The sequence below is a fragment of the Mastacembelus armatus genome, unplaced genomic scaffold, assembly GCF_900324485.2.
Source record: "Mastacembelus armatus unplaced genomic scaffold, fMasArm1.2, whole genome shotgun sequence".
In the NCBI taxonomy this organism is placed as follows: Eukaryota; Metazoa; Chordata; class Actinopteri; order Synbranchiformes; family Mastacembelidae; genus Mastacembelus; species Mastacembelus armatus.
The window spans coordinates 1,164,912-1,190,924 of NW_022872940.1; the positions used below are offsets into that span (position 1 = coordinate 1,164,912).

Consider the following 26,013-nt stretch of genomic DNA (forward strand, 5'->3'; position numbering starts at 1 on the left):
TACATGAATGTTAAAATCTCCCACTATAATAACTTTATCTGATCTAAGCACTAAATCAGACAGGAAGTCAGGGAATTCAGTTAAAAACTCTGAGTAAGGGACAGGTGGACGGTACACAATGACAAGTAGAACTGGTTTTTGTGTTTTCCAGTTTGTATGTGAGAGACTAAGAGTGAGGTTCTCAAATGAGTTAAAATTGTTCTGAGGATGAAAGTTTAATAATAAGTTTGAGTGGAAGATTGCAGCTACTCCTCCACCTCGACCTGTGCTTCGAGGAACATGATAATTTTTATGACTGAGGGGGGTTGATTCATTCAGACTGACATATTCATCCTGCTGTAACCAGGTTTCAGTAAGATAAAGTAGGTCAATTTGGTGATCAGTTATCAAATCATTTACTAACAGAGATTTAGATGAAAGGGACCTGATATTTATTAATCCACGTCTGACTGTTCTGTTTTTCTGTTCAATAAGAGGAGTGGTCTTAATTTTTATTAAGTTTTTATGAATAACTCCTCTTCTGTTAACTTCTAATTTATTTGATTTATATGTTCGAGGGGCAGACACAGTCTCTATGTGGTTTGAGGGGGGCGGCGGCTCTAAGGAAACTGCAGAAAAGCGTTTTAGACTGAGTCTCTGCATCCCGGTCCCCACCCTGGATTGTCAGGCTTTAGGTCGGCTAATAAACTCGGCCAAATTCCTAGAGATGAGAGCTGCACCATTCAAAGTGGGATGGATGCCGTCTCTCGCTACCAGACCGGGTTTTCCCCAGAAAGTGGCCCAATTGTCTATGAAGCCCACATCGTTTGCTGGACACCACCTAGACAGCCAGCGACGGAACGACGACATGCGGCTAAACATGTCATCGCTGGTCAGATTGGGGAGGGGTCCAGAGAAAACTACGGAGTCCGACATTAATTTAGCAAAGTTACACACCGACTCAACATTAATTTTAGTGACCTCCGATTGGCGTAATCGGGTGTCATTGCTGCCGACGTGAATAATAATTTTCCCATATTTACGATTAGCCTTAGCCAGCAGCTTCAGATTTGACTTGATGTCGCCCGCTCTGGCCCCAGGAATACATTTGACTATGGTCGCTGGTGTCTCTAGCTTCACGTTCCTGACTATGGAATCGCCAATTATCAGAGTCGGTTTCTCAGCGGGTGTGTCGCTGAGCGGAAAAAATCTATTAGAAACGTGAACAGGCAGGTGATGAGCCGTGGGCTTCTGCTTAGGAGTACGTTTCCGTCGGACCGTCGCCCAGGCTAATTCTCCGGGCTGCTCCGGAGCTGCCCTTGGACCGCTAACAGACCCTGAGCTCGGTGGCTCCACACCAGCTAACGGGGCTGGGCTAGCTGGCTTTTGTTCGAAGGTGCGGAGCCGCGCTTCCAAATCAGTGATCCTCGCCTCCAAGGCTATCAGAACCTTACACTTAATACAGGTATCATTATCGCTAAAGGAGGCAGAGGAATAACTAAACATGTGGCACACCGAGCAAGAAAGAGAGAGAGAGAGGGAGAGGCCATGTTAGCTAAGCTAACTAGCTAGCTAAGCTAACCGGTAGGCTAACGAGCGCTAAGTCAGGAAATAGCAATAAATACCGGTCAAAATAGAAAGGTACTTGACTAGTACGGGAATGTAGCAGTTAATGAATTGTTTAGAGTTTAGTTAGTTTTTAGGTGTGTTAAACTATAGCTAGTCTGTTGCTAGTCTGTAGACGAACTATGCAACACACACAACACGACACGCTTTCTCTGACAGTATGCTTACACAGTTGTCAGGAAAAGTAATGACACTGCAGTTTCTTGGGATTCTGCATAAAATGGTCATGAAATATGATCTAATCTTCACCAAAGCCAGAAATATCAACAAAATCAATATGAAGAAGCTGATAAAACACCTGTCATGATCTTTCATGTCTTTATTTACTGGCTATATGGGCCATCTCTCTCTCTCTCTCTCTCGCTCTGTTACAAACACGATGGCTGTCAGTAATTAGACATACAGTCGAATTACGTGCATGAATTTCATGCATCAGAGATGGGTGTCACATGTGCGCCTAATCAGCTGGCTGTGGTAGCCAGATGCTCTGGACCTTGGAGTGCATTGCAGGGTTTTGTCAGATTGCCGAGTTGGTGCAATACTAAGATGTTTTACCTCTATACTGTTTGCTGCACCTGGGACCTACGGGGCACCTTTAATTGTATTGCTGTTACACTTCAGATCTCCATCAGACATATCTAGTGGTTACATGTGATACACAAAATGCTATAGCTTGCACTAAGAAATTGTTCGCATATACTGTACTGTGTATAATTAGAATCACGTCGACTGTGAATCAACTACAAAGAAGCTGAACTAAAGCCTTCTCTTATATGATGTGTTGCATCTCTCAGGTGGTCAACCTGTCCAAATGCCTCCTTTACCGACTTGGCTGAAATTGTGTCAAGAATCGAACCTGTGACGAGCACTTTAATCAATGGTTAGTAACATTGAAATCATAAGCTAATAATTAGCATGCGCTTATCATTATTAGCTAATATTCAAGCATGCTTTTGATTTACAGTTATAGCCCAGACTTGTATGTGATTATATCAAATCTCTAATAAAGATAAGAACCTGATGGTCCTGATGATATTGGCAAGTGTCTTTTTGTCCAAAAATACTCAAATGCTCTCCTTTGACAAGTTACATAAATAATAATAATAATAGATTGTGATTTAAAATGGGACAAAATGATAATGTCCCTTGACTGTCTTCAGAGGAACCGTCTGATGAATACCAGACAGACTATGATGAGGAGGCAGTGGAAAGTGCGCTGTCTGACTTTGAGGCAGTCAATGCTGGCAGCCAGCAAACTGAGGGAGAGGAGACAGCAGACAATGAAACAGTATGTTATTACGTGTTTTAAGTTAATGTAATGAAGTCTGTGTGGAAGTAAAGCTATATCATAACCATCATAACCCATAACCTGACAGCCACAGAGATGCTAATTTTAACCTTTTGTCTTTTGCACAGGATGAAGAAATTCCAGTACATATTCAGCACCGAACAAAGAACGTGCCACATAATGCAAGATCATGACTGCTTATCAGGGCTTCTGACCATGGTCCACAACACAACACACACACACATATATGTGTATATATATATATATACACACACACACAAACACGATTGCAGTATTTATGTACCCTTTGAACAATGCACTGAGTTTGCATTATCTAACATGTAGCTGATACTCTTATCTAAGGAACAGTCAGATAGCATGTTCAGTGTCTCAATCCAGGACACATGAACAGAGCACCAAACTGGTACGGATGCAGTAACTGACTCAAACCTACTAAAGAGTAGGTGTGTTTTGTTTTGTTTTTTCCCACTTCATATGGAAAATGTGCTTTGAAATGTTTGACAGTTTTATTCGTAGTTGCTTCCTGATATAGATTCAAAAAACACTATTGTGTGTTTCATAATGTTTACATAAAAGAAAAACAGCATATATATGTTTTGTGCATGCAATGCACTTCAAGTACAGCGTTGCCCACTGTACTTACCAACATGCAGTTAATAATCAATGAATGATGTTGGGAAATAAATTTTACACATTTACTAACCTCATTTAATAAATCTTACACATTTACTAACTTCATTTATAACTGTTTGGAAATAAAATCTTACTAATTTCACTTATAATATTGGGAAATAAATTCACATATTTACTTCTTTCATTTATTATATCATTACTCTTATAGACGCTTATACATTGTTACAAAGAGTATAAGACCAAATTGTGAGGATCAAGGGTTACAAACCTTGCCCACTGTGTGAAGAAGCAATCAGATGTGAAGGAGTCTAACACGTACACTCACACATGCACACACACATACGCTTACCCCACACATATACCCAACAACACACACGCACACACATACACAGGTGCTTACACATATACTCACCCACATAAGTAGTTTAGGAGAATGACTAACTGAAATACTATATTTACATGTGTGTTGTGCAATGCCATAGAGATGCTAGAGAATAAATGTAAACAACTTGATGCTGGGTTAACCATCTAACTTTGTAATTACTAACATATGTGTTGTTCAGGGAAAGGTCACAGGGAGAGAAAGGTCACAGGAATAGTTTCTACAGTGTGTATGCATGATACTACAGATAAGATCAGCCTGCAGAAAGAGAGGCCCCATATGATACACTGTTGCTGAGGGGAGGCAAGGTGAAGTTGCCAGGCTGAGAGAGGCCCTGTATGATACACTGTTACAGAGGGAGAGGCAAGGTGTAGTCAGGGATGAGAGAATCACAAACTTCAAGGATGAGTTACCAAATAAGGGGGGGTTATGAAAAAGGGATACAGAGGTACTAGGTACTGTGTCACAGAATGTTTTGTAGGATGAGGAGCAGCTCTGGACAAGAAGATAAGAAGAGGAGGATGGCAAAGTGCTGAGGGGTTGGGACCAACCCAGGGCACCAACAAGGGAAGGTGAAAGTCTAAACCAAAGCCCTCCCCACCTGTAGTCAACCAATGAGATGTGATTTTTGGCAGCCTTATAATGTCATGTTTGTCCTTTGTTCAGCATCTTTCTTCCTGTGAAGTTGGTTACAGCTAACTGCTTGCAGACTGTGATTTTCTGACCAGGAAGTGGGTCCTTGTACAAGCTTTGGAATTTCAATTAAATACTTTTAAGATCAATTACCCTCTCCTCCACTAATTCAGATAAACGAACACGCTGACAAACTTGGTGACCCCGACGTGATCTGGGAAACGGGAGGTCGAGGGGAGTCTCCTGGCTGGTGGGCCAAGTCCTCAGACAAGGCACGACCCGGGTCTAAAACAAAGGTAAGCAGAGCCTGTTGTTTTACAACCAAAATCTGCATATTGGTTTTTCCAAATTGAGTGTACTGTCTGAGGGTAAGGACACCTGTGACCCAAATTCTTAAACCACGGCATTACGTGTTGAATTGTATTGTTAAAAGTTTGATGTGTTCTAAATACTTATTTTGATATTGATAATTGAAATTCCAACCTAAGAATTTTTATATAAATATATTATTTAAGGGGGGTTTAAAGTCCCTTGGGGTGAAAAAGACCCATAAAAGTTGTGAAAAGTGAGTTTAAGAGTGGGTTTAAAGTCCCTTGGGGTGAAAAAGACCCATAAAAGTTGTGAAAAGTGAGTTTAAGAGTGGGTTTAAAGTCCCTTGGGGTGAAAAAGACCCAAAAAAGCTGTTAAGAGTGAGTTTAAGACTGGGTTTAGAGTCCCTGGCCAAAAATAATGTAGAAAAGTATAGATATCCATATTACTGCGTGTCTGTCTGTGTCTGTCTTTTGTGTTTCTCGTGTGAATCAGCGGGAGGGTGGAAACCTGACGGTGATAACATAAGCCCTCTGTCTGTTGAAGTAGCACGTAGAAGTGTGTGTCCTGAAATTGCTGATTGAATGTGTTTATTTGAAATGTTCTAAATTGATAAACAATATTAATTCATAAGCCTGCCATAGAGAATTAAGAGTGTATGCGTGTGTGTGTCCTGACAGGGAACAATAGGAAGAGTGAGAAGTATAGCTGAAAAAGTTGATATTGGGCGTTGGCTTAGCATTTGCTGAGAAAAGCAGATAAGGAATTGTAACACAGCAGAGACAGAGCTAGAGGAGTGAGAACTGAGTGTGCCTGAGTGATTGATTGTGCCCACGTCAAGGAGGTGCCTGTGGAAGGAGGGAGAGAGGCAACGCCACCCACTGTAAGTGCCTTGTTTTACATTGTATACAGCAGGACACTGGTGAAGCACTAGGATCAGACACACACTAGTTGCACCCATACAACACGCATAATAGACATTGCTTAAGAATATTCTAATTACCCTTTACTTAAAGCAGCATAAAAATAAATAAATAAATAACAATTAGATAGTAAACAGTTGCATGCCCATACGACACACCCATTAGACACTGGTATACATTGGGGTATTCTAATACTCCTCGTTATGGTGTCCCCAAAGTCATTAGATCAGATAATGGCACACACTTCACTAACAAACAGTTGGGTGAGGTAGAGAAAGCATTGGGCATCACACACAAGTTTGGTTCAGTGTATCATCCACAATCACAAGGCATAGTGGAAAGGGCTAATCAGACATTGAAGAGGAAGATAGCTAAGATATGTCATGGCACTAAGCTAAACTGGGTAGAAGCCTTGCCTGCCGCCCTCATGTCTATGCGCACCTCTCCAGGGTCGAAGACTCACTTGAGCCCACATGAGTTGCTGACTGGTCGCCAGATGCCTGGCCCTCCCAGGGATCTTCCGGGGGTTCCTGGGCTGGATATGTGGCAAATTAGCTGTGATGAATACATGAAAGCACTAACTAGTGTCCTAAAAAGTCTGTCTGTGCAGGTTGAGAGAGCTGAACGGGACCAGCCGGCAACTCCTGAGAAGACTCCAGCTGTGCAGGTAGGGGATTGGGTACGAGTGAAGGTCCACAAGAGAAAGTGGGCTGAACCCAGGTGGACTGGACCATTCGAAGTGGTGGAGGCTACCTCCCACTCGGTTCAGGTAAAAGGTAAAGCTGGAGCAAATTGGCACCACCTGACACATTGTGTACCTGCCCCTTCTCCCTCACGAACTTTGAGTGAGGCTAGAACTGATTTGACTGATATTCAGGAGGGCTCCAAAAGGATAGGTCAAAATTGACTCCTAATTAAACTAAGTAAACAAAGCCGAACCTGTTGCCATGATATCAAAACCCAGACCATGGCATCCATTTAGACATCCTGGGTTCTGTGGGGCCCGGGGGACTACATGTTGTTTGCTTGTTCTTGCTATTTTGGTAGTAGGGCCATGGATATGGCTGAAATGTCAAACAAACAAAAATCAGACTCAAACCAACCACTCCATAGGGAAGCGAGAGATTGGTAACACTCCTGTGGTTATTGACTGTGTAGAAGGGAGCACATGTGTTGTCCAGTTAGATTTTTGCAGTGTGGTTAATTGTGGGCCTGGGAGACAGGTCCAATGGAGTTGGTCAGATAAGTACATTTGTGTAATAACCTCTTCAGTCTACAAGGGATATCCAGGGGGTCATGGGCCTGCAGCCGCATTAAATAGTAATTATGGCCAATGGTGTGAAAGCTGGAATTTTGTAGTTGCTAACACTGGACTTCATGATTGGGGCTATAACCCAAAACCAAATCTGAAAAATAGGTTAACAATTGTTAAATCATCTCAGCCTAGTAATTGCGGCAGGCGGACCTGTAACCCCTTGATTCTCACCCTCAAAGACCCCAAGATCACTGATTCTGGGACCTACATATTGGGAGCTCACGTCGATGGGAGGGATCCAATGGGGAAGTTTAAATATCGAGTGACATCTGGACCTAAGCCCACTTCTGTATTCTACGTTACAGCTAGCACACCAGGGGACGCTAGTCCAGTAAGATACTTACAGAACCTCACGCAGGAGGATACCCTGGCCTTAGAAACTGGATACACAGAGAAATGAGTGGTTGGAGTGGGTTTGGTATACGGCAAAACAAACTAATGTCAGTAATTGTATTGCTTGTGGCCTCTGCAAGGCCTCATCTCACCACAATACCTTATCCATTAGATTTGCAGAACAGCCCAGAGGGACTTAGATGTGCGGTTACCTTGTTCCACAACTCCACCGGAGGAGCAGGTCCATGTCAGCCTTTCCAGTACTTATATCCATCTGTAAGTAAGGTCAAACCCTCAATCCCACACTCTGTGGAGGTTTACAAAGCTAATTACACCTGTTTCAATCTCACCGGTGATGGTATTTCTGTAGGTTACCTTCCCCGAGGTTACTGTGCCTCCTACGTAGATCTGAGTAATAATCCTGCTAACCTAACTAGATCTGATTTCCTAGAACAAACGACTGGAAGGGCTGACCTCTGGTGGTTGTGTGGACCCAAGAAGTTGTATGCATCATTACCAAGGAACTTCTCTGGACAATGTGCTTTGGTACAATTAGTTATGCCATTTAAGATGTTTGCCCCAGGGGACTATAGTAAACTAGATGCTAAATTAATTCAACACTCCCGATCCAACAGGAGTATGGGAAATCCGGGAGGTTCATTTGATGGTGGGGTATACATAGATGCAATTGGGGTACCTAGGGGGGTTCCAGATGAGTTCAAGGCCAGAAATCAGATTGGAGCAGGCTTTGAGTCCTTCCTTTTCTGGTGGAGCACTATTAAAAAAAATGTGGATTGGATAAATTACCTGTACTATAACCAACAAAGATTTGTCAATTATACCAGAGATGCTGTGCGCGGAATTGCAGAACAGTTGGGCCCCACATCACTGATGGCCTGGCAGAATCGCATGGCTTTAGATATGCTCCTGGCTGAAAAAGGTGGAGTATGCAAAATGTTTGGTACATTCTGTTGCACATTCATCCCAAATAACACTGCTCCAGATGGTAGTATCACCAAGGCATTGGAGGGACTCACCGCCCTGTCTGAGGAACTGGCTGAGAATTCAGGTATAGATGATCCATTTACCAATTGGCTGCAAAGTATGTTTGGAAAATATTCAAGTTGGATTATATCTGTTTTAATGTCATTTGCTGTTTTTGCTGCTGTGCTTGTTTGCTGTGGGTGTTGCTGTATTCCTTGTCTCCGCAGTCTGGTGAGCCGGTTGATAGAGACTGCATTGACCAAGGGAGAGGGCCATGCCCCGGCAGTGCAAATGCCACTGCTCAATGCTTTACACTTTGATGATATAGAATCTGATGTTGAAGATGATTACCTGAAGGTTGTGTTTACACCTTAAAAGGTGTAAAAGGGGGGAATTGTTGGGAAATTAATTTTACACATTTACTAACCTCATTTAATAAATCTTACACATTTACTAACTTCATTTATAACTGTTTGGAAATAAAATCTTACTAATTTCACTTATAATATTGGGAAATAAATTCACATATTTACTTCTTTCATTTATTATATCATTACTCTTATAGACGCTTATACATTGTTACAAAGAGTATAAGACCAAATTGTGAGGATCAAGGGTTACAAACCTTGCCCACTGTGTGAAGAAGCAATCAGATGTGAAGGAGTCTAACACGTACACTCACACATGCACACACACATACGCTTACCCCACACATATACCCAACAACACACACGCACACACATACACAGGTGCTTACACATATACTCACCCACATAAGTAGTTTAGGAGAATGACTAACTGAAATACTATATTTACATGTGTGTTGTGCAATGCCATAGAGATGCTAGAGAATAAATGTAAACAACTTGATGCTGGGTTAACCATCTAACTTTGTAATTACTAACATATGTGTTGTTCAGGGAAAGGTCACAGGGAGAGAAAGGTCACAGGAATAGTTTCTACAGTGTGTATGCATGATACTACAGATAAGATCAGCCTGCAGAAAGAGAGGCCCCATATGATACACTGTTGCTGAGGGGAGGCAAGGTGAAGTTGCCAGGCTGAGAGAGGCCCTGTATGATACACTGTTACAGAGGGAGAGGCAAGGTGTAGTCAGGGATGAGAGAATCACAAACTTCAAGGATGAGTTACCAAATAAGGGGGGCTTATGAAAAAGGGATACAGAGGTACTAGGTACTGTGTCACAGAATGTTTTGTAGGATGAGGAGCAGCTCTGGACAAGAAGATAAGAAGAGGAGGATGGCAAAGTGCTGAGGGGTTGGGACCAACCCAGGGCACCAACAAGGGAAGGTGAAAGTCTAAACCAAAGCCCTCCCCACCTGTAGTCAACCAATGAGATGTGATTTTTGGCAGCCTTATAATGTCATGTTTGTCCTTTGTTCAGCATCTTTCTTCCTGTGAAGTTGGTTACAGCTAACTGCTTGCAGACTGTGATTTTCTGACCAGGAAGTGGGTCCTTGTACAAGCTTTGGAATTTCAATTAAATACTTTTAAGATCAATTACCCTCTCCTCCACTAATTCAGATAAACGAACACGCTGACAATGACAATGAAAGAATTTCTTTGGGTTCAGAGCAGGGGTATCTGAACACTACATGTGTGAACATGATAATGTGAACAGTTACTCTAATAAGCTTTTTCTTACATGCAAATCATGCACATTAGAGATATATCTTGAGTGTATTGCTTACATGAAGGCTGACTAGTTAGGCAAGTATTTCAATAATAACATAAATACTGCAGTGCAGTTTTTTTGGTATTTTCTTTTCACCTTAACCTGTGCCTTTTCTCACTGAGCTTGTCAAACATGCTAACCAGGGCAGGAGGAGGAACCAGGAATATTCTTTATGGCAGCTATTTTAGCTGTTTCAATGTTACACTAGCTTTCATACTATACTAAACACTTTTTAAATGGATATGGTTACATCATATACAGTTAATATGTAGTATGGAATCGGGATGCAGCATAGGTTTAATTAAGATTTAAATAATGACCTGTAGCCACAGTTCAATCAGGAAGACTAATTTTGTGTCTGTCAGTCAGAGAGTAATGACTATGTGATGAGGTGCTGAGCTTGATTATTACAGAAGACACAAGAGGTTCTAGGCTCATCTGACTTTTGACAATAGGAGTTTTCTGAAGTCTGGAGTTCTCCTCTTGCTTTATAAACTGGAATAAAGTAGTTGTTAAAGTTGACTTTGTAGACCTTCCTGGCCTGTGACTTGGAATTTCTTGCTTGACTATTTGTTTACTTTAAGAGCCATACTTTGACACGCCATCTCTTCCTCCAGCCAATTTGCAAAATTAATGAGATTATAAGGGTCGCAGTTCTGGCATGTCTGGAAAAGTTGTCCACATGTCCACCTAAAAGTTTACTGAGCAGTTGATGGACATGTAATGCACATGCACACTCCTTGGCTCATTCATTATGACCCCAAGACTAATGCATACCAACCAGAGCTCTGATCAATACAGCAAACTGGCTGACCCCCCAAGAGTACCCTGTAACTATAGTTGGAATGTTCTAGATGGAAGCAGTTGTTCTTAATATCCACAGATCGGGCTTGGCCACATTTCTTCTGGAGAGCCTTCACAAGACCTAATAGCGTAAGGCTGAGGATGATGAGCATATGCTAAGGCCAAATGACAGTTTCAAATGGTCCAACAGAATGCGATTATTTTGCTCAGTTTCATTTGGTGGTAGCAGGTTTTCCAGGGCCATGTTAAGCTTTGCAAACTCCGAGGGGTCATCTCTTTTAAAGTAAAGGAAGGACAGTTGTTAGAATAAGGACATTGTAAATTGCTAACTGTGTTATGAGAATTGTCATTTTGCAGACAGATTTATGTAAAGGGTGCAACCAGGCATATCACAGTCAAGGATGTTCTCTGTTTTTCTGTGTAAATCACCAAGACATGTAAAGATATGGATGTGAACTCTGTATGAACTTTGAAGTTAACCTATGTTTCAACTCTCCCCTATTGTGTAAAGTGAGACGGTGCCTGGAAGTCATGTAACCACCTCCAGATATAAATTAAAGTGTTCTGAGCGGGCTCGTGGCTGCAGCCGGGGATAGCACCAAGTGTGCATCTCCTAAAAGTCACGAGCTCAACCTAGAAAAGAAAGTCTCTGTGTAGATGTTTGATTAGAACCAACATTTATTGGTGTTTCCGCCCGGTTTCCAATACAGCATCAACGGTGAAGAGGAGGACGAGGACGCTGGAAAACTGTGCACAGTCGGTCCCATAGGGGATCGAGGAAAATCCACCCTCGTGAATTCGACGCGAGGTCGGTGTCTACTCGCCTGAAAAGATCCTCTTCACTTCTGCTGCTTGACGGAAGCCGGACAAGAGACGTATCTGCAGAAATAGGTGAGCTGCGTTGACTTCTATGTCTGGGACATAGCAGTGTCAGGGACACTAGATAGCAGCTGTAAGTTCGTCAGGGACGAAACCTATGTCAGGGACACAGCAGTGTCAGGGACACTAGAAAGCAGCTGTAAGTTCGTCAGGGACGAAACCTATGTCAGGGACATAGCAGTGTCAGGGACACTTGAAAAGTAAAAGCGCTATTCGTCAGGGACGAAAAGAAAGTATCAGGGATACTGAAACACGTGTGAGTGAATGAGAGCGTGTGAGTGAATGAGAACGTGTGATTGATGGTAGTTGACGGACTATTGTCGGCTGAATAGAGCAGCGTCACTAAACTATTTAAACTGTGTATTTTGTTGGGCACAAGTAAAAATTGAAAAGTTGAGTGTGGTGGACGGCTGTATCCGCAGGTAATTAGTACCTGTAGAAGCTTGATACAGTGGACGATCCCCGCGCTGTTGTGACTGATCGTTTGCTTGTGCCAAAGTTGCAACTATGGGAAAGGGGAACAGTAAACCCCAATTAATGGGGGATCCTAAATTTATGAACACTTATTCTCCTGGATCAGCGAGATATTTAGGAGAATGGAGGGAAAAAGTATGAGTTTCCTGGAAAATTGGAAACCTGCGCATGCGATAAATTGGTAACTCAGTTAAAAGCAGAAATGGCCATAGCAGAACCTAGGAAAATTGATAAATTTAAATTGCAGCTCATTGAGGCAGTAAAGTGGCAAGAGCAAGCTGAGAAGAGAAGAGATAAAAGTCCCTCATAGCAGCCCTCCAGGAGGAGCCAGCTGATTTTGTAGGGTGCCCACAAGCGTTAATTCAACAAGAAGAAGCAGCGGCTGCTGCACCTGTGACGGGGGCAGCGAAGGCAGCCGCGATCCCGCCTCCTACGGCTGGACCTGCCCTAACCAGTCCTAGCCACACTAGATCAGGAAATCTGTATGGTCCTTTAGTTGATGAGGTCCAGGGACTGGCAGAGGCTATGTCAAAATTAAGTCCGTTTAGGGACCTCCAGGGCGATGGGTCAAGGATGGGGCCCCGTCCTGATCCGCCGCCCTGGCCACCATTGACTGACCCAGCCAGCATCTTTCCAGCCATAGAGGTGCCTAACCCTCATTTTGGAGTAGGGAATGATAACAGGCCACTTCTCCTGGTAAGGAGACCGTGGTCTTGTAAGGAGCTAGAGGATGCAGTAAAAGGGCTAGGGGACCCCCTCGCTAATGTTCGTTAATGGCTAGAAAATCAGCAACAACTTAGACAAACTTACAATTTGGACGGGCAGGAGATTGACTCAGCGTGCAGGAAAGCTTTAGGACACAGATATGGAGGAGTGAGGGGAGGATATACAGGGCAGACTCCAGGGGGGGAAGTTTTGGCCCCCGGAGTCCCAGCCTTAGACAACCAAGTTACATTGCTGACAGATAGAGTAAAAAATGCATTTGTTAAACCTCCTGATTACCAAGCTATTGCCCAATGTAAACAAAAAGAAGGTGAGGATGTGCAGGACTATAGAGGACGGCTAGAGGAAGTGTTTAAAGCAAACAGTGGTTTGGATCCCTCTGACACTGTCGCTTCCCCCTATCAGCAACAACTGAAGCAGGCCTTGCTGAGTGGGTTTCTTCCGTCCGTCACTCACCACATCCGAAAGCTAAATATTAATACACCCACAGATGGAGTGACTCAAATAATGAATTATGCACAGCATGCCCAAGACTTACAGAAACATAAATCAGAACAACAATCAAAAGCTGCAGTGTTTGCACTACTGGATGTCATGGGTGACAGGGGGAGAGGAGGTCCTTCACAGTACAACAGGAGAGGATTCAGAGGAAGAGGCAGAGGTAGAGGGAGCTCAGGAAGAGGTTCTGGAAATAGGAAATGGAAGGATGATGTATACTATAATTGCGGTAGACCAGGACACTTTGCCCGTGATTGTGATGAGCAGAACCAGAGCTCAGGGAGAGATGAAGGCAGACGATCAGAAGAGTATAGGAGACCGGGACCCTTTAACCCCCAAGCATGACTAGGCCCTACTGTAGATGAAATGCTGGACCTTGAAGAAATTGTAGACACTTATTATAGTGCAGAAGGGAATAAGGTAATGCCCATTAGAATGCTAAAAATTAATGGAGTGAAAATAAAGTTTTTGTGTGACACAGGAGCAGACAGAACAGTTTTGAGGGATAGAATTCCTGGAGTGACAAGAGGTGATAAAAATATTTTTGTAAAATCAGCGAATGGACAGGTCACCCCTTGCAGTTTCTCCCAAAGTTTTATGATTGAGGATGAGGCATCTGGCTTTCAGGTAAAGGTAATGGCAGTTTTGTGTCCTAACTGTCCTGTGAACTTATTGGGCAGAGATTTGTTGAGTAAGTTAAAAATATCTCTAGTACCTACTACAAACGGGATGGCAGCCATAGGCCCGGGGGAGGAGATCCCCTCTTATGTAGTGCTGAAACAAGGGGCACCATATTACTGGTGGTCCCTAGATCTGCCCATGCCTGACCCTGGACGCACAGGAGAGCAGCTACTGCGCCTGCTGCCTGATCCTCAACCACCACGCTCAGAAAGCCTCTCCCCAGAGCAGATGCATGTCACCCTCTATTATAAACATACCCCAGGTCCAGATTTTGACTATGTACGGAAGTTTGAGAAGTTAGGGCCACAGAGAATAACGCTTAAGACCCTTTATACTGATAGGAAAGGAAAGGCAGTCTGCTCTGTTAGTCTTCCTCCAGAAGCTAAGCGCCTCTTGATGGGATGGTCACCTAATCCTCACTTGTCAGTGTCTAAGACGAATGACATGTATTGGGAGGAGTTAAAGCAGTTTTTGAATAAAGCTGAGAGTATTTGTGATTGGCATGAAGAAGAAGGAGGCTGGGTTTAGTAATAGTGTGGGAAGCTGTTTTTACAAAAACTTAAATTGGGTTGTAACGGCCACTCCCCGTGCTCACATGGGGGAGGATGACCGAGAATGAGTGTTACTTCTGGAGGAGTTAGATCCGTGTTTGGCTGAGGTGCCTGACAGTTTCCGGTCTCGAAGCAAAACTGATGTAGGCCTAATGACCACAGCTCCAGAAGTTATTATTAAGGCCAAATCTGATTATAGACCTAGGATAAAGCAGTATCCCCTTAAACCAGACGCCCTTCAGGGAATCAGGCCTGTGGTACAAGAGATGCTTGATGCAGGGATCCTGGTGAGGGCACCAGAGGCTCAGTGTAACACCCCTATATTTCCAGTGAAAAAAGCTGATGGGAGGAGTTGGAGGATGATCCAAGACTTAAGGGAAGTAAATAAAGCAGTTGAAAGTAGGGCCCCGTGTGTCCCAGATCCTCACACTTTGCTGAACCATATAAAACCTGAAATGAAGTGGTTCACGGTTGTGGATCTCAGTAATGCTTTTTTCTCTATCCCAGTACATCCAGACTCACAGGGATGGTTTGGGTTCACCTTTGAGGGAAAGAAACTTACCTACACCAGGTTGCCACAGGGTTATGTTGATAGCCCCACTATATTTGTATTAGAATTGGAAAATTGCCTATCTACATTCCATGTGCCTTCACATAGCCAGATTTTGACCTATGTGGATGATATTTTAATTACATCAGACACTCAGCAGCATAACAAAGACACGGCGATAGCACTGTTCAAACATTTAGAAAGAACAGGTAACAAAGCATCTCCAAAAAAGCTACAGTGGGCTACTTCTGAAGTTGTATTCCTGGGTCATAAGCTAACACCAGAAGGCAGAGCCCTGACTGAATCCAGGAAAGCAGCTATTCAACAAGCCTGTAAGCCTATCACTAAGCAACAGATGATGCAATTCTTAGGGCTGTGTAACTACTGTCGACAGTGGATTCCAGATTATGCTCAAGTAACACAACCGCTGTTAGACTTGATTTATGAAACACCGATGGCCATGAAGCAGGAAATACAATGGGCTCGCAGAGGAATGAAGACAGCTGGAGGACAGTCAGTTAGACATGCCCCACTCTTAAAAGAGTTATTACAAGCTGTCATGTTACCAAAACGACTCGCTGTCTGTATATGTGCCGCACATACGAGGAAATTAGATCCAGTATCCAAAGGAAACAATAGAGTAGATGCTATAGCAAAAGCAGCAGCGCAGGGACAGTTTGGGAAATGTAACCTATACCTCATGGAAGAAGTGAAACAGCCTATAGATCATGAAGTACTTTCAGACATGCAGAAAAGAGCCCCACCGGCTGAACAGCAACTCTGGCTCAAAGAAGGAGCCATAATTGAGCAAGACCTTTTTAAAATTAAAGACAAACTTTGCCTACCTAGAAGTCTCTATCATACGGCAGCTATTTTGACGCATGGGCCTTGCCATGTGTCAACAGGAGGGATGGTATATGCAGTGGAAAGTATTTTCATGCACCAGGTTTTAATAACTACTCAAAAAATTTTTGTAAATCCTGTTTGACTTGCTGTAAGCATAACCCACAGGGAAATCTCAGACCAAAGAGAGGGAGATTCCCCAATCCGGACTATCCATTCCAAGTTATTCACATGGATTTCATAGAGTTGTCACAATGTCAGACATACAAGTATTGTCTTGTTCTGATAGATGCATACTCTAAGTGGGTTGAGATTGTGCCTAGCAAAACTGCTGATGCACTGACAGTGGCCAAAGCGCTGTGCAAAAGTATAATCCCAGATCATGGGATTCCACAGCGAGTCTACAGTGGATAATGGTCCACATTTTGTAAATGAAGTAGTTACGCAGATGTCTAAATATCTGTGGGTTTTGAGTTGAAGAACCACTGTTCATACCATCCCCAAAGTGCAGGCCTGGTAGAAAGAACTAATGGCACTATAAAGATGAGACTGAGGAAAACTATGGAGCAAACGGGAAGGACATGGGTGGAATGTCTCCCCCTGGTAAAAATGTATATGAGGGTCACGCCAACAGACAGAGGCCTGACCCCGTTTGAAATCCTTTATGGAAGATCTTTTACACTTCCCATTTGTGACAATGTGTGTGAAAAACCTCAAGGAGAAACTACTCTAGCTGAATGGATGAGCAAGATGTTGCAAACTAGAGAAGTCATGAGTGCAAATAATCTGCCAAGAGATGTTTTGTCTCCACAGGTGCAGAGAGTCAAACCTGGTGACCGAGTCCTGATAAAGGTCATCAAGAGGAAGACTTGGTCCACTCCCAAGTGGGAGGGGCCCTATACAGTGATCCTGACCACTCCCACTGCAGTAAAGATTCAGGAGAGACCCACGTGGATTCACCAGAGCCACTGCAAGATACTACAGCCACTAGGAGCCGAGTAAGGTGGAAGTCGGCCGGTATCAAAACCCTTGGCTGCTGAAGAGACCATCTGATCCTTACTCCCAGCTATGGCTCTCCATCGGCTGATTCTGTGTCTAGGGACACTAAGTATTGTCTGTTATGTAAGCACAGAGGTGACTGTAAATACCACTTGCTCCCTGGTCGAACGCCTAATACAGCGAGCGTTGGGCCCGGTGGAGCAACAGGTGGATCAGCTGTACCCTCTCCTCACAGCCTTGGACCACTCTGATGAAGATGATAATGAACAGTTTGTGTAAATACTGACTATGTGTAACTGATTGTGCTCTGATAGAGGACCAGAGGTGGTCGCCCAGGAGCCTGGGGGCCGGTTGGGAATTTTTCCTTTACAGAAGGTTTTCGCCCAACCCCTCACAGAGCCTTGCTTCTCCAAATCTTGTTTGGTCATAATGACGAGTTTCCAGAAAATCCTACAAGGAAGATGGAAAACTCTGATACTATGTTGAAAATGACAAACAGGAGGGAAATGTTAGAATAAGGGCATTGTAAATTGCTAACTGTGTTATGAGAATTGTCATTTTGCAGACAGATTTATGTAAAGGGTGCAACCAGGCATATCACAGTCAAGGATGTTCTCTGTTTTTCTGTGTAAATCACCAAGACATGTAAAGATATGGATGTGAACTCTGTATGAACTTTGAAGTTAACCTATGTTTCAACTCTCCCCTATTGTGTAAAGTGAGACGGTGCCTGGAAGTCATGTAACCACCTCCAGATATAAATTAAAGTGTTCTGAGCGGGCTCGTGGCTGCAGCCGGGGATAGCACCAAGTGTGCATCTCCTAAAAGTCACGAGCTCAACCTAGAAAAGAAAGTCTCTGTAGATGTTTGATTAGAACCAACAACAGTCTTTCAATGTGAGCTGACCTAGAGAGCTGCACAGGCGTTGAGGATGGAGCAGGCATCTGAGAGCCAGTAGCATTACAGTATGGAAGCATGAGTCATAACTGGGATATATGAGGCCACCTGATTATCTTCTGCCTGTGAATACCAGGAGACTAGGACAAAAATTGAGAGCATGCGACATGTAGGTTACCATAGCGTTTCAACAGAGAAAGCTTAAGTGAAGATAAATATGAATTATAGCAATGGTGGAGTAAAAAATAATAATTAATTCAACAATATGGTAAAGCAATAAACTTACAGATTCTCAAAGCAACAATCCACTCAGGAATCCAGTGCAATGAGAGGGGTACCAGCCATGCGCACACACAGACCAGAGGACATGTGGCAACGTGATCACTAGTAATGTACAGGTGAAGCAAAATATTTCCTAAGACATGTTTTCTTAAAATAATACTCCATTTCTCAAAACCCTAAATTCAAACTTCTATGTCCAGTTAAAACCATGTAATGCTTCATCTAAACCAGACTTTGGCTTCAGACATCACACAAAGGCCTTTAAATACACAGACACTATAGAACAGCCAAGGCACCTTGCTGAGACTGATTCAAAACACTACTACAAAAACCTTACTGTATCAAGTTATGGCACTTTTCCCCCAGACCAGCATCTTTACATGACCCCAATATAAAAACACAAGACAGTTTTTTATTCCTCCTAGTTAAAATGAAATTGAGTGAAATACATATACCGCAGCTGAAAAGAACATAGACAAAGATAGACATAGATAAAGACAAAAATATGTATTTACCCAGTTTGTACGTAAAGCTCTCATCTCTGGTCTGGTCCAGACTATGTCGGAATTCCTTCTAATAAACCTGATTCATCACCAACCTTTTCCACTGAAAGATGTGGTCAATTGTTGAAATGCTGACTGCATCAGTGCCTCAGAATATTGATTGACATGTCTTCAGCCTCCATTAGCTGGTCTTTGCTCTGTTCTGCAAAATAGCCATGAGATTACTGTAACCCATCCATTTCACAAAATAAGAGCGTACAGTAGTATGTAGTCTACAGTATGAGAGAGGAAACATGTATAGGGACACATAAGTGCTGTAACAGTGCAGAGTACAGCACTTCAAAGTTACAGTAGTGCACAGTATGTAAACTATCTACCTATTTTCATCTCTGAAGGTCCAGATTATAGACGTATATAGTATAGAAGTTACTTTGAAGCAGCTCACATTTGGCTGCACACTTTGCCCAACTTCCCTAATGGGCAAGGACAAGGTCAACTGGAGTTGCATAAATTATTCAGAAAGTATTTGTTTTCATTGCCTTTCCTCTACCATGTGTGTCCTCCTTATGGGCTTACTGTTTCACGACAAGTGAACTGACCCACTGGCCTTTGTCTATCTCATGGCGTTTCCAACGGGGAATTGTGTGTTAATGATTGAGTGTGATGACTTGAATTAATCATACCAATGCCAGTGCTTTTTAAATGCAGACACTGACATGTGAAACAATTTTGTGTGTAGTTGTTCACACAATGTTCAACAAATCTCATGTGAAAATGGGAACTGTGTGTTTTTAGTTGTAGGAAATTAGTCTGTCTTTTGGTAGATGGCATTATAGTTTGGGATCTTTAATTAACAAACCTGGTTATAGTGTGTAAGCGTTCGAGAAAGACTATAATAGAAAGGATTTATTGTGACGTGGGGAAAAGGCAGTGCTGTAGTAGATGGAAGTGGAAAGGCAGGATAGTATCAGGAGTTCTTAATAGAAAAAGATTTGGGGGGGTATCTTCCTCATTCTGCTTGCCAGAATTAAATTATCTGCCAGTTAAGGTAACATCATGCTTTACAGAGCTGCTTTTTGTCCTTTTCAGTCATAATGGTTAAATGACTTCTTTGTGATTCATTGTTCATTATTTATTTTATGATTGGAAGGCAAAGAGTATAGTGACTTTTTAAATACAGAAAATGCTGATGCTAACCATTTTTGAATTATATGGAAGACGTTACAGCCGTGTTACAGTAGTATAAACTTTACCTTTGTAAAATTGAATTCCTCATTTTCAGCTGTTATGACTTACCTGTTAAATTGTTAAACAAGACCCTATAATGATTTGGAATATTAATAGTGAGCAAATTGGTGATAACTGTAAGTTTTCTTTAATTTATACTTTGTTTGCTGAAAATGTGGAGAAACAAGTGTTCAGCTGAATGTCAAATTGTTTATTGCCATGTTTCAAATAAAATAGGTTCTTTCAGTTGTCAGTGGTTCAAGCAGTTTGTATATTAGTTTGTATATTCATCCAGTTTTCAAGTGGTCTACAACAAAAAGGTGCAGAACGAACAGAAATAGATACAAGAACTCTAAATAGCTACAGAGAATCAAATCAAGAACGTTATATTCTGCAAATTAAATGCACCACAAATGCGATACGATTATGTGACTACGGGTTCTAAAAAGTCGTGCTACAAAAAAAATGGATTCCTCATCAATCGACGATGACCTTGTGTTGATCAAATAAGAAAATGTGAGGTGCACCCAATACAATGCACCAGAACAGTCGCTATGTTGCAACCAATCACACTCATCAGGCAGTGTATAATGCCAAGTATCTCTATTTTAGCAGGATAATAACAGAACAGATTCTCAGATAAATAGTAAGAAACTTTAACATTATGTTTTACAATGCTCAGCATGGTATACTAATGATGATATAAAATGTTGTAAAGGTTATGCCATAAGATAACTGGCAAAGGAATTCACAGTCACTGTTCATAAACTGCTAAGTAGGACATAAACACAGCACTGTCATAACAAAGCTCTTCAATTATCTTTCTCAATGCATTGGCCTCATACTCACTGTGTTTGTAATTTTTGTCCTTTTTATCATAAAGAACTGGATGTTCCAACAAGCTGCAATTTGATTGGTCCGAGGTGTTTCTGTCGCTGGTGAAAGTTGATAAACTCGACCTGTGGGTGCAAAAAACAAATGCTGCTTTAAACACAGTGACATTCCATCAGTGGTCTATTGACAAGTTGACAAGAATGACCCTTTTAAATCTGCATATGAATATCTTTACACAGACAGATCTGCACACAACATGAAATCACACCACAATCCATTTTACAGATTTTACGTACATCTGTCGGTGACACAGAGTTGTGCTGAATATTCAAAAATGTTTGAACTTTGACCGCTTTTGCACTGACTGCCCTGCACTATTGAACTGTCAACAGCACAAGCACAGAACTCAGCAGGGCAAAGGCTTAGGATAAAACAGGATTCAATCGGTCACCTATGGCACTGCTTAAAGGAAATGAAGAAAATTATTGATTTATGCAGTGAAAATTCATATTTTGCTCGCAGAAAAAACTACAAAACAAATGAAAAATGTGACCAGTAGTTATTTTAAATGCTTTTGAAGGACACTAGGTTCCTGCTTCAGGTGCTCATGTACAGTATAAGTTGCATCAGGGATATGCTGAAGGAAGATGAGTCAAAGTAAATAATTTTATCAGTCGCACACAAGTTCAGCATCCAAAGGGTGGTATTTATGTCCCACTGAAAAATGATCAATATTGGCTCCGTTTTTGCTTTGGTTTGGTTAAAACTCCCAAGAAAAATCTCTTTATTCCTTGTAACACTCAGGGCAAAAAATGATTTGTCTCTATGGTATCTGAATATTCCATCCATCCATTATTCCTAGCCATTATTTCTGCAGGGGGACTGGAGTCAATCTCAGCTCACATTGTGTAAGAGGCAGTGTGTAGTCTGTCACAGGGTTGGCACATAGACACAGACAAACACTCACACTTGCTTTCACACCAATGGGCAATTTAGAGTCACCAATTAACCCAAGTCCAATCTGCATGTGTGGGAGGAAAACCCACACAGACATAGGGAGGATATACAAACTCCATTGAGCAAGGCCCCAGGCCAACTGAATTATCCAATAAATAAGACAACTATTATTGCTGTCTCCCCCCCCGGGGTATTTAAACCAGATCTCTTTTTCAAAACTTTGATTCATTCCATCACATTTTCTCACATGTCACATTTTCCTGCCATGAAGGCAAATGGTTCTTTATAGCCAGTCCTGAGGTGTAAGCTGGTCCTTGACAAAGCCTGTTGAAGCTCACTGAGAAAAGAATTATTATTAATATGATTCTACTGAACAAACTCAGATTTCAGATTATTCATTAAAGATGTCTTCTAAAAATTGAATTTAAATAAAATAATAAACTCTTTGAGTAGGTAACAGCAGACACTGTCACACGTCGGTGTGTAGTGCAGACCAGAGAACAAGATGAGGACCCAAGTGCAGACAACAGGGCAAGCTTTTATTCCAAGGCTCAGGCAGTGAAACCAAAATTCTCCGCCGCACGATGGGCAAGCAGGCAAGGGCAGATACGAGACACTCACACACAGGTACGGTAAACTTAACTCAGTGCAGTGCAATGATCCAGCGGGGAACAAAGGAAATGAAAGTTACGCATGTAACTACGGTTCTATGAATCCTGAATGACCGCCAGAGGGCGGTGCTGTAAGCACTGAATGTTCCCTTCGCGCATGCACAGTTCGAGTATTTATACCAACAGTCACGTGTGACCCTGGATGACCCCCGGAGGTGATATATTCCGGCGTCATCCAAGGCTCTTTTCCTACAGAGTCTTCTCATAGGCCCTTGTCACCAGGTCGTCCGTGACCCAGCATTGGGGCCACAGGCACCGGACAGTGGGGCGCAGGGCCTCCTCAGGTGTCACAATGAGGGAGGCCACCGCTGGCTCTACCGCTGGCATGTGTGCCAAGCCAGCCTCCGCTGCGTTGTGCATGGATGCTAGGACTCGACCATCTGCTGAAAGCCGAGACCTGGCTCTTGGGTCCCTCCAGCAGGTATGTAGCTCCTCCAGATATTCTCTGGAAGGGGGAACAACAAAGGCCGTAGGAGGCCGCCCACGCCTGAAGAAGGCACTCTGGGGGTTCGGGTCCACCTGCTGTGGGATCTCCTGAGGGGAGGGGGGGGTCACCCTCCTCCCCCGGTGTCAGCAGTGCCCGAGGCAAGTAGCTGCAGTTCATGCACGGGTTGTCGGACAACCCTTCCCTCAGGTGATCCGGGCCGAGACAGGCCGGGCAGAGGTCGTGCCCATCGTCCGGTAGAAGCCTGTCACCACAGGTCACACAGCAGTGAGCCGCCTCCATGCTGAGAGGTTTTTGCTGTCTGCCCCAGTACCAAATGGCCAGTACGCCCCTGGCGCTGCAACCGCCGCCCAGGGGAATAATCCAACTGCCAGAAACTGGGAGCGGGGAGCGCGAACGCTGCCGTCACTAGTAGAGGCTGAGAGTGCTGGCTGTATGTCCCCCCCCTCTTTTTTTTTTTTTTTTTTGTTGTTGTTATTATTTCAAAGAAAAGCCGACACAGCGTCCCACCCGCAAGGTAGAGACGATGCAGCAACCCAATTGGGAGCGGGGAGCGCGAACGCTGCCATCACCAATGGCGGCTGAAGGTGAGTGCACTTCCCTCCTTTTCTTGTTATTTTCACAGAGAAGGCAGGTACAACAACTCACCTGCAGGGGAGAAATGATGCTGCAAAGCCGATGTGGGAGCGGGGAGCGCGAACGCTGCCGTCACCAGCAGAGGTCCGTTTCTTCCTTTTTTTCTTGTTATATTATTATATAATTAGGAAGCCAGCTACATCGTCCCGACCGCAGTGGAGACACGATGAAGCAAAAGGAAAAAGTGGGAGCGGGGAGCGCGAACGCTGCCGTCACCAGCAGAGGCTACAGGCGTAGCGCCGTCAAAGAAAAACAACCGCAGCAGAAAACACAAGTAAATGTCTGTGATATTGGCAAGTCGAAACACCGCTATGGCGGCGGAGCAATCAAACCATGCAGCCGACAACCAGTGGGAGAGGGGAGCGGAGACGCTACCGTCACCACCAGCACTGCAATAGCACTAACGAAAAACAACCACGGCGTTTTCACCGAGGCGGACACACAATGCGTCCGATGCCGAGAGAAAAGGAGACAATGGGAGAGGGGAGCGCGAACGCCACCGTCACCAACAAATTCGGCACTCCAAACAGAAAACAACTTTTGCCGCTGCGGTGCACCCACAGCGAAAACGCGTACAAGTATTATCTCCAGGGTAATGTAACAACGGGAAGATCCCGAAGCCACAGTCGCAGCCCCTGGAGGGCGAATCCGCTTCTCCGACCCCTCGGGTCACGGGGCTCCCAGCAACTGGTAAGGAATGTACCATGCGAACCGCGCGCGAGGAGAAAAGAGGAAAAGAGCCTTGGATGACGCCGGAATATATCACCTCCGGGGGTCATCCGGGGTCACACGTGACTTTGTTGGTATAAATACTCGAACTGCGCATGCGCGAAGGGAACATTCAGCGTTCAGAAACAGGAAGCTAACCAAAATAAGACGCCAGGCAGGGCTCAAAACCGGAAACCAGGTTCAGACCCTGACAGACACCTTGAAAGTGCCTGGCCAACAATCACACTATACATCAGCACAATCTTGGCCTGTGTTTTTCATAGATCAGATTCATTTGCCTTGATGATGATGTCACCTTTGAAGTATGACATAATGATGATGTCAGAATTGAAAGGGTACAGCTTCAGTGTAGTAGTAGTACGTTGAAACTTCTCTTCAAATACAGTTTCTATACAGAGAAAGACACTAAAGACACTGACAGAGTGATAAACACAATGGAACCTATAGAGGACAGTAGATTTGACAGAATGGATGTTTTTCAACTTAGGTGGGAACTACGCAGGACAAAGAAAAATGAGCAATGGCTCCTGGACGAAAACAGTAAGATGCAAAAACAGCTTTCAGAACTTTCTGTAGCTGAAATGATTTTAAGACAAGAACAGAGTGAGATTCATGAACCAAAGAACCAAGCCGAGGAATATGAGTTGCAAATTGCCAAACTACAAAAAGAACTAGATACGGCCAGAACTGACCTTAGGCTTGAAGAGGAAAAGAGAGCTCTTTCAGTGTCAGTTTCAGAGCAGAGACTTCTGGATCTTGAGAAGCAATGCCAGGAGCTCGAGCAAAAATACTCCTTGGAGAAGATGCAGAGGGAGAATACGGAGAAAGAGTTAGAGACATCCAATTTAACTAAAGAGGAAAACAAAAATCTGACCCTGCTGGTCCAGCAAATGGATGATAAGGTGCAAGAACTGGAAATGTTAAAAAAGGATTACCTAAATCAAATAGAGGAACTGAAAGATCAGCTGAAATGGAGCGAAGCTAAAATTGACTCGAGAAATCAGGTGATTATTGAAATGAAAAAAGAGGCACAAAATTTCCAAATCGAGGAGGCTCAGCTGAAAATGTGTCAAAGGAAATTAAAATCCATGGAAGAAATAGCTGAGAGACGGGCAAATGAAAACTATAACTACAAAAAACAAGCGAATGCTGATAAGATCAAAATATATAAGTTGACCCAGGAGACAGCAACCTTAACGAAGAAAAACAAGAACTTAGTAATTTTACAGACAACAGCAGAACGTGAACTGGCCAAAACACAAGAATATACTAATTCTTTAATAAAGGAATTAGAAATCCGGAAAAAAGAGGCTGAGAAGCAGATTGACCTCGTAGTAGCCATGGAAAGACAAATTAACAAGTACAATGCACTAAAACGTTCGGTAAAACATAGTCAGGAATTAGAGGAAAGGGAAAGAAAGATCAGAAAACAGGAGCTAGTCCAGATGACAAATTCACTTAGTAAATCACAACAGAACTACAGAATGCAAGAAATACAGAAGGAAGCTGCCATTACTGAGAGAAAACTCTGTGCTCGAAATTTGTTCATGGCTCAGATAAAAATCACTGAGATGGCTGAAACAATTGAACAACTGAAGGCTAAACTCCACAGCGAGCATTGTGACTTCAATGCAAAGGACACAGAGTTGGTGAAGATTACAAAAAAATATGATTCTGTAAAGAGGCAGCTACAAGCAGCAACGATCAA

General features: G+C 43.1%; 1 protein-coding gene across 2 annotated transcripts; it reads left to right on the plus strand.

Moving 5' to 3' along the window:
- The first annotated feature begins 1,649 nt into the window (after window positions 1-1,649).
- Window positions 1,650-9,986, plus strand: LOC113143896 (syncytin-A-like). 2 transcript variants are annotated; one of them, XM_026329527.2, is made up of 4 exons: window positions 1,650-2,485; window positions 2,766-2,893; window positions 3,022-4,858; window positions 6,405-9,986. In XM_026329527.2, exon 4 carries the CDS (start codon window positions 7,506-7,508, stop codon window positions 8,799-8,801), a length of 1,296 nt encoding a protein of 431 aa, XP_026185312.1. In that variant the 5' UTR covers window positions 1,650-2,485; window positions 2,766-2,893; window positions 3,022-4,858; window positions 6,405-7,505; the 3' UTR covers window positions 8,802-9,986. The 2 variants fall into 2 exon arrangements, with proteins under 2 accessions (XP_026185312.1, XP_026185311.1); XM_026329526.2 differs by having other exon boundaries at window positions 3,022-9,986.
- The last annotated feature ends 16,027 nt before the right edge of the window (window positions 9,987-26,013 follow it).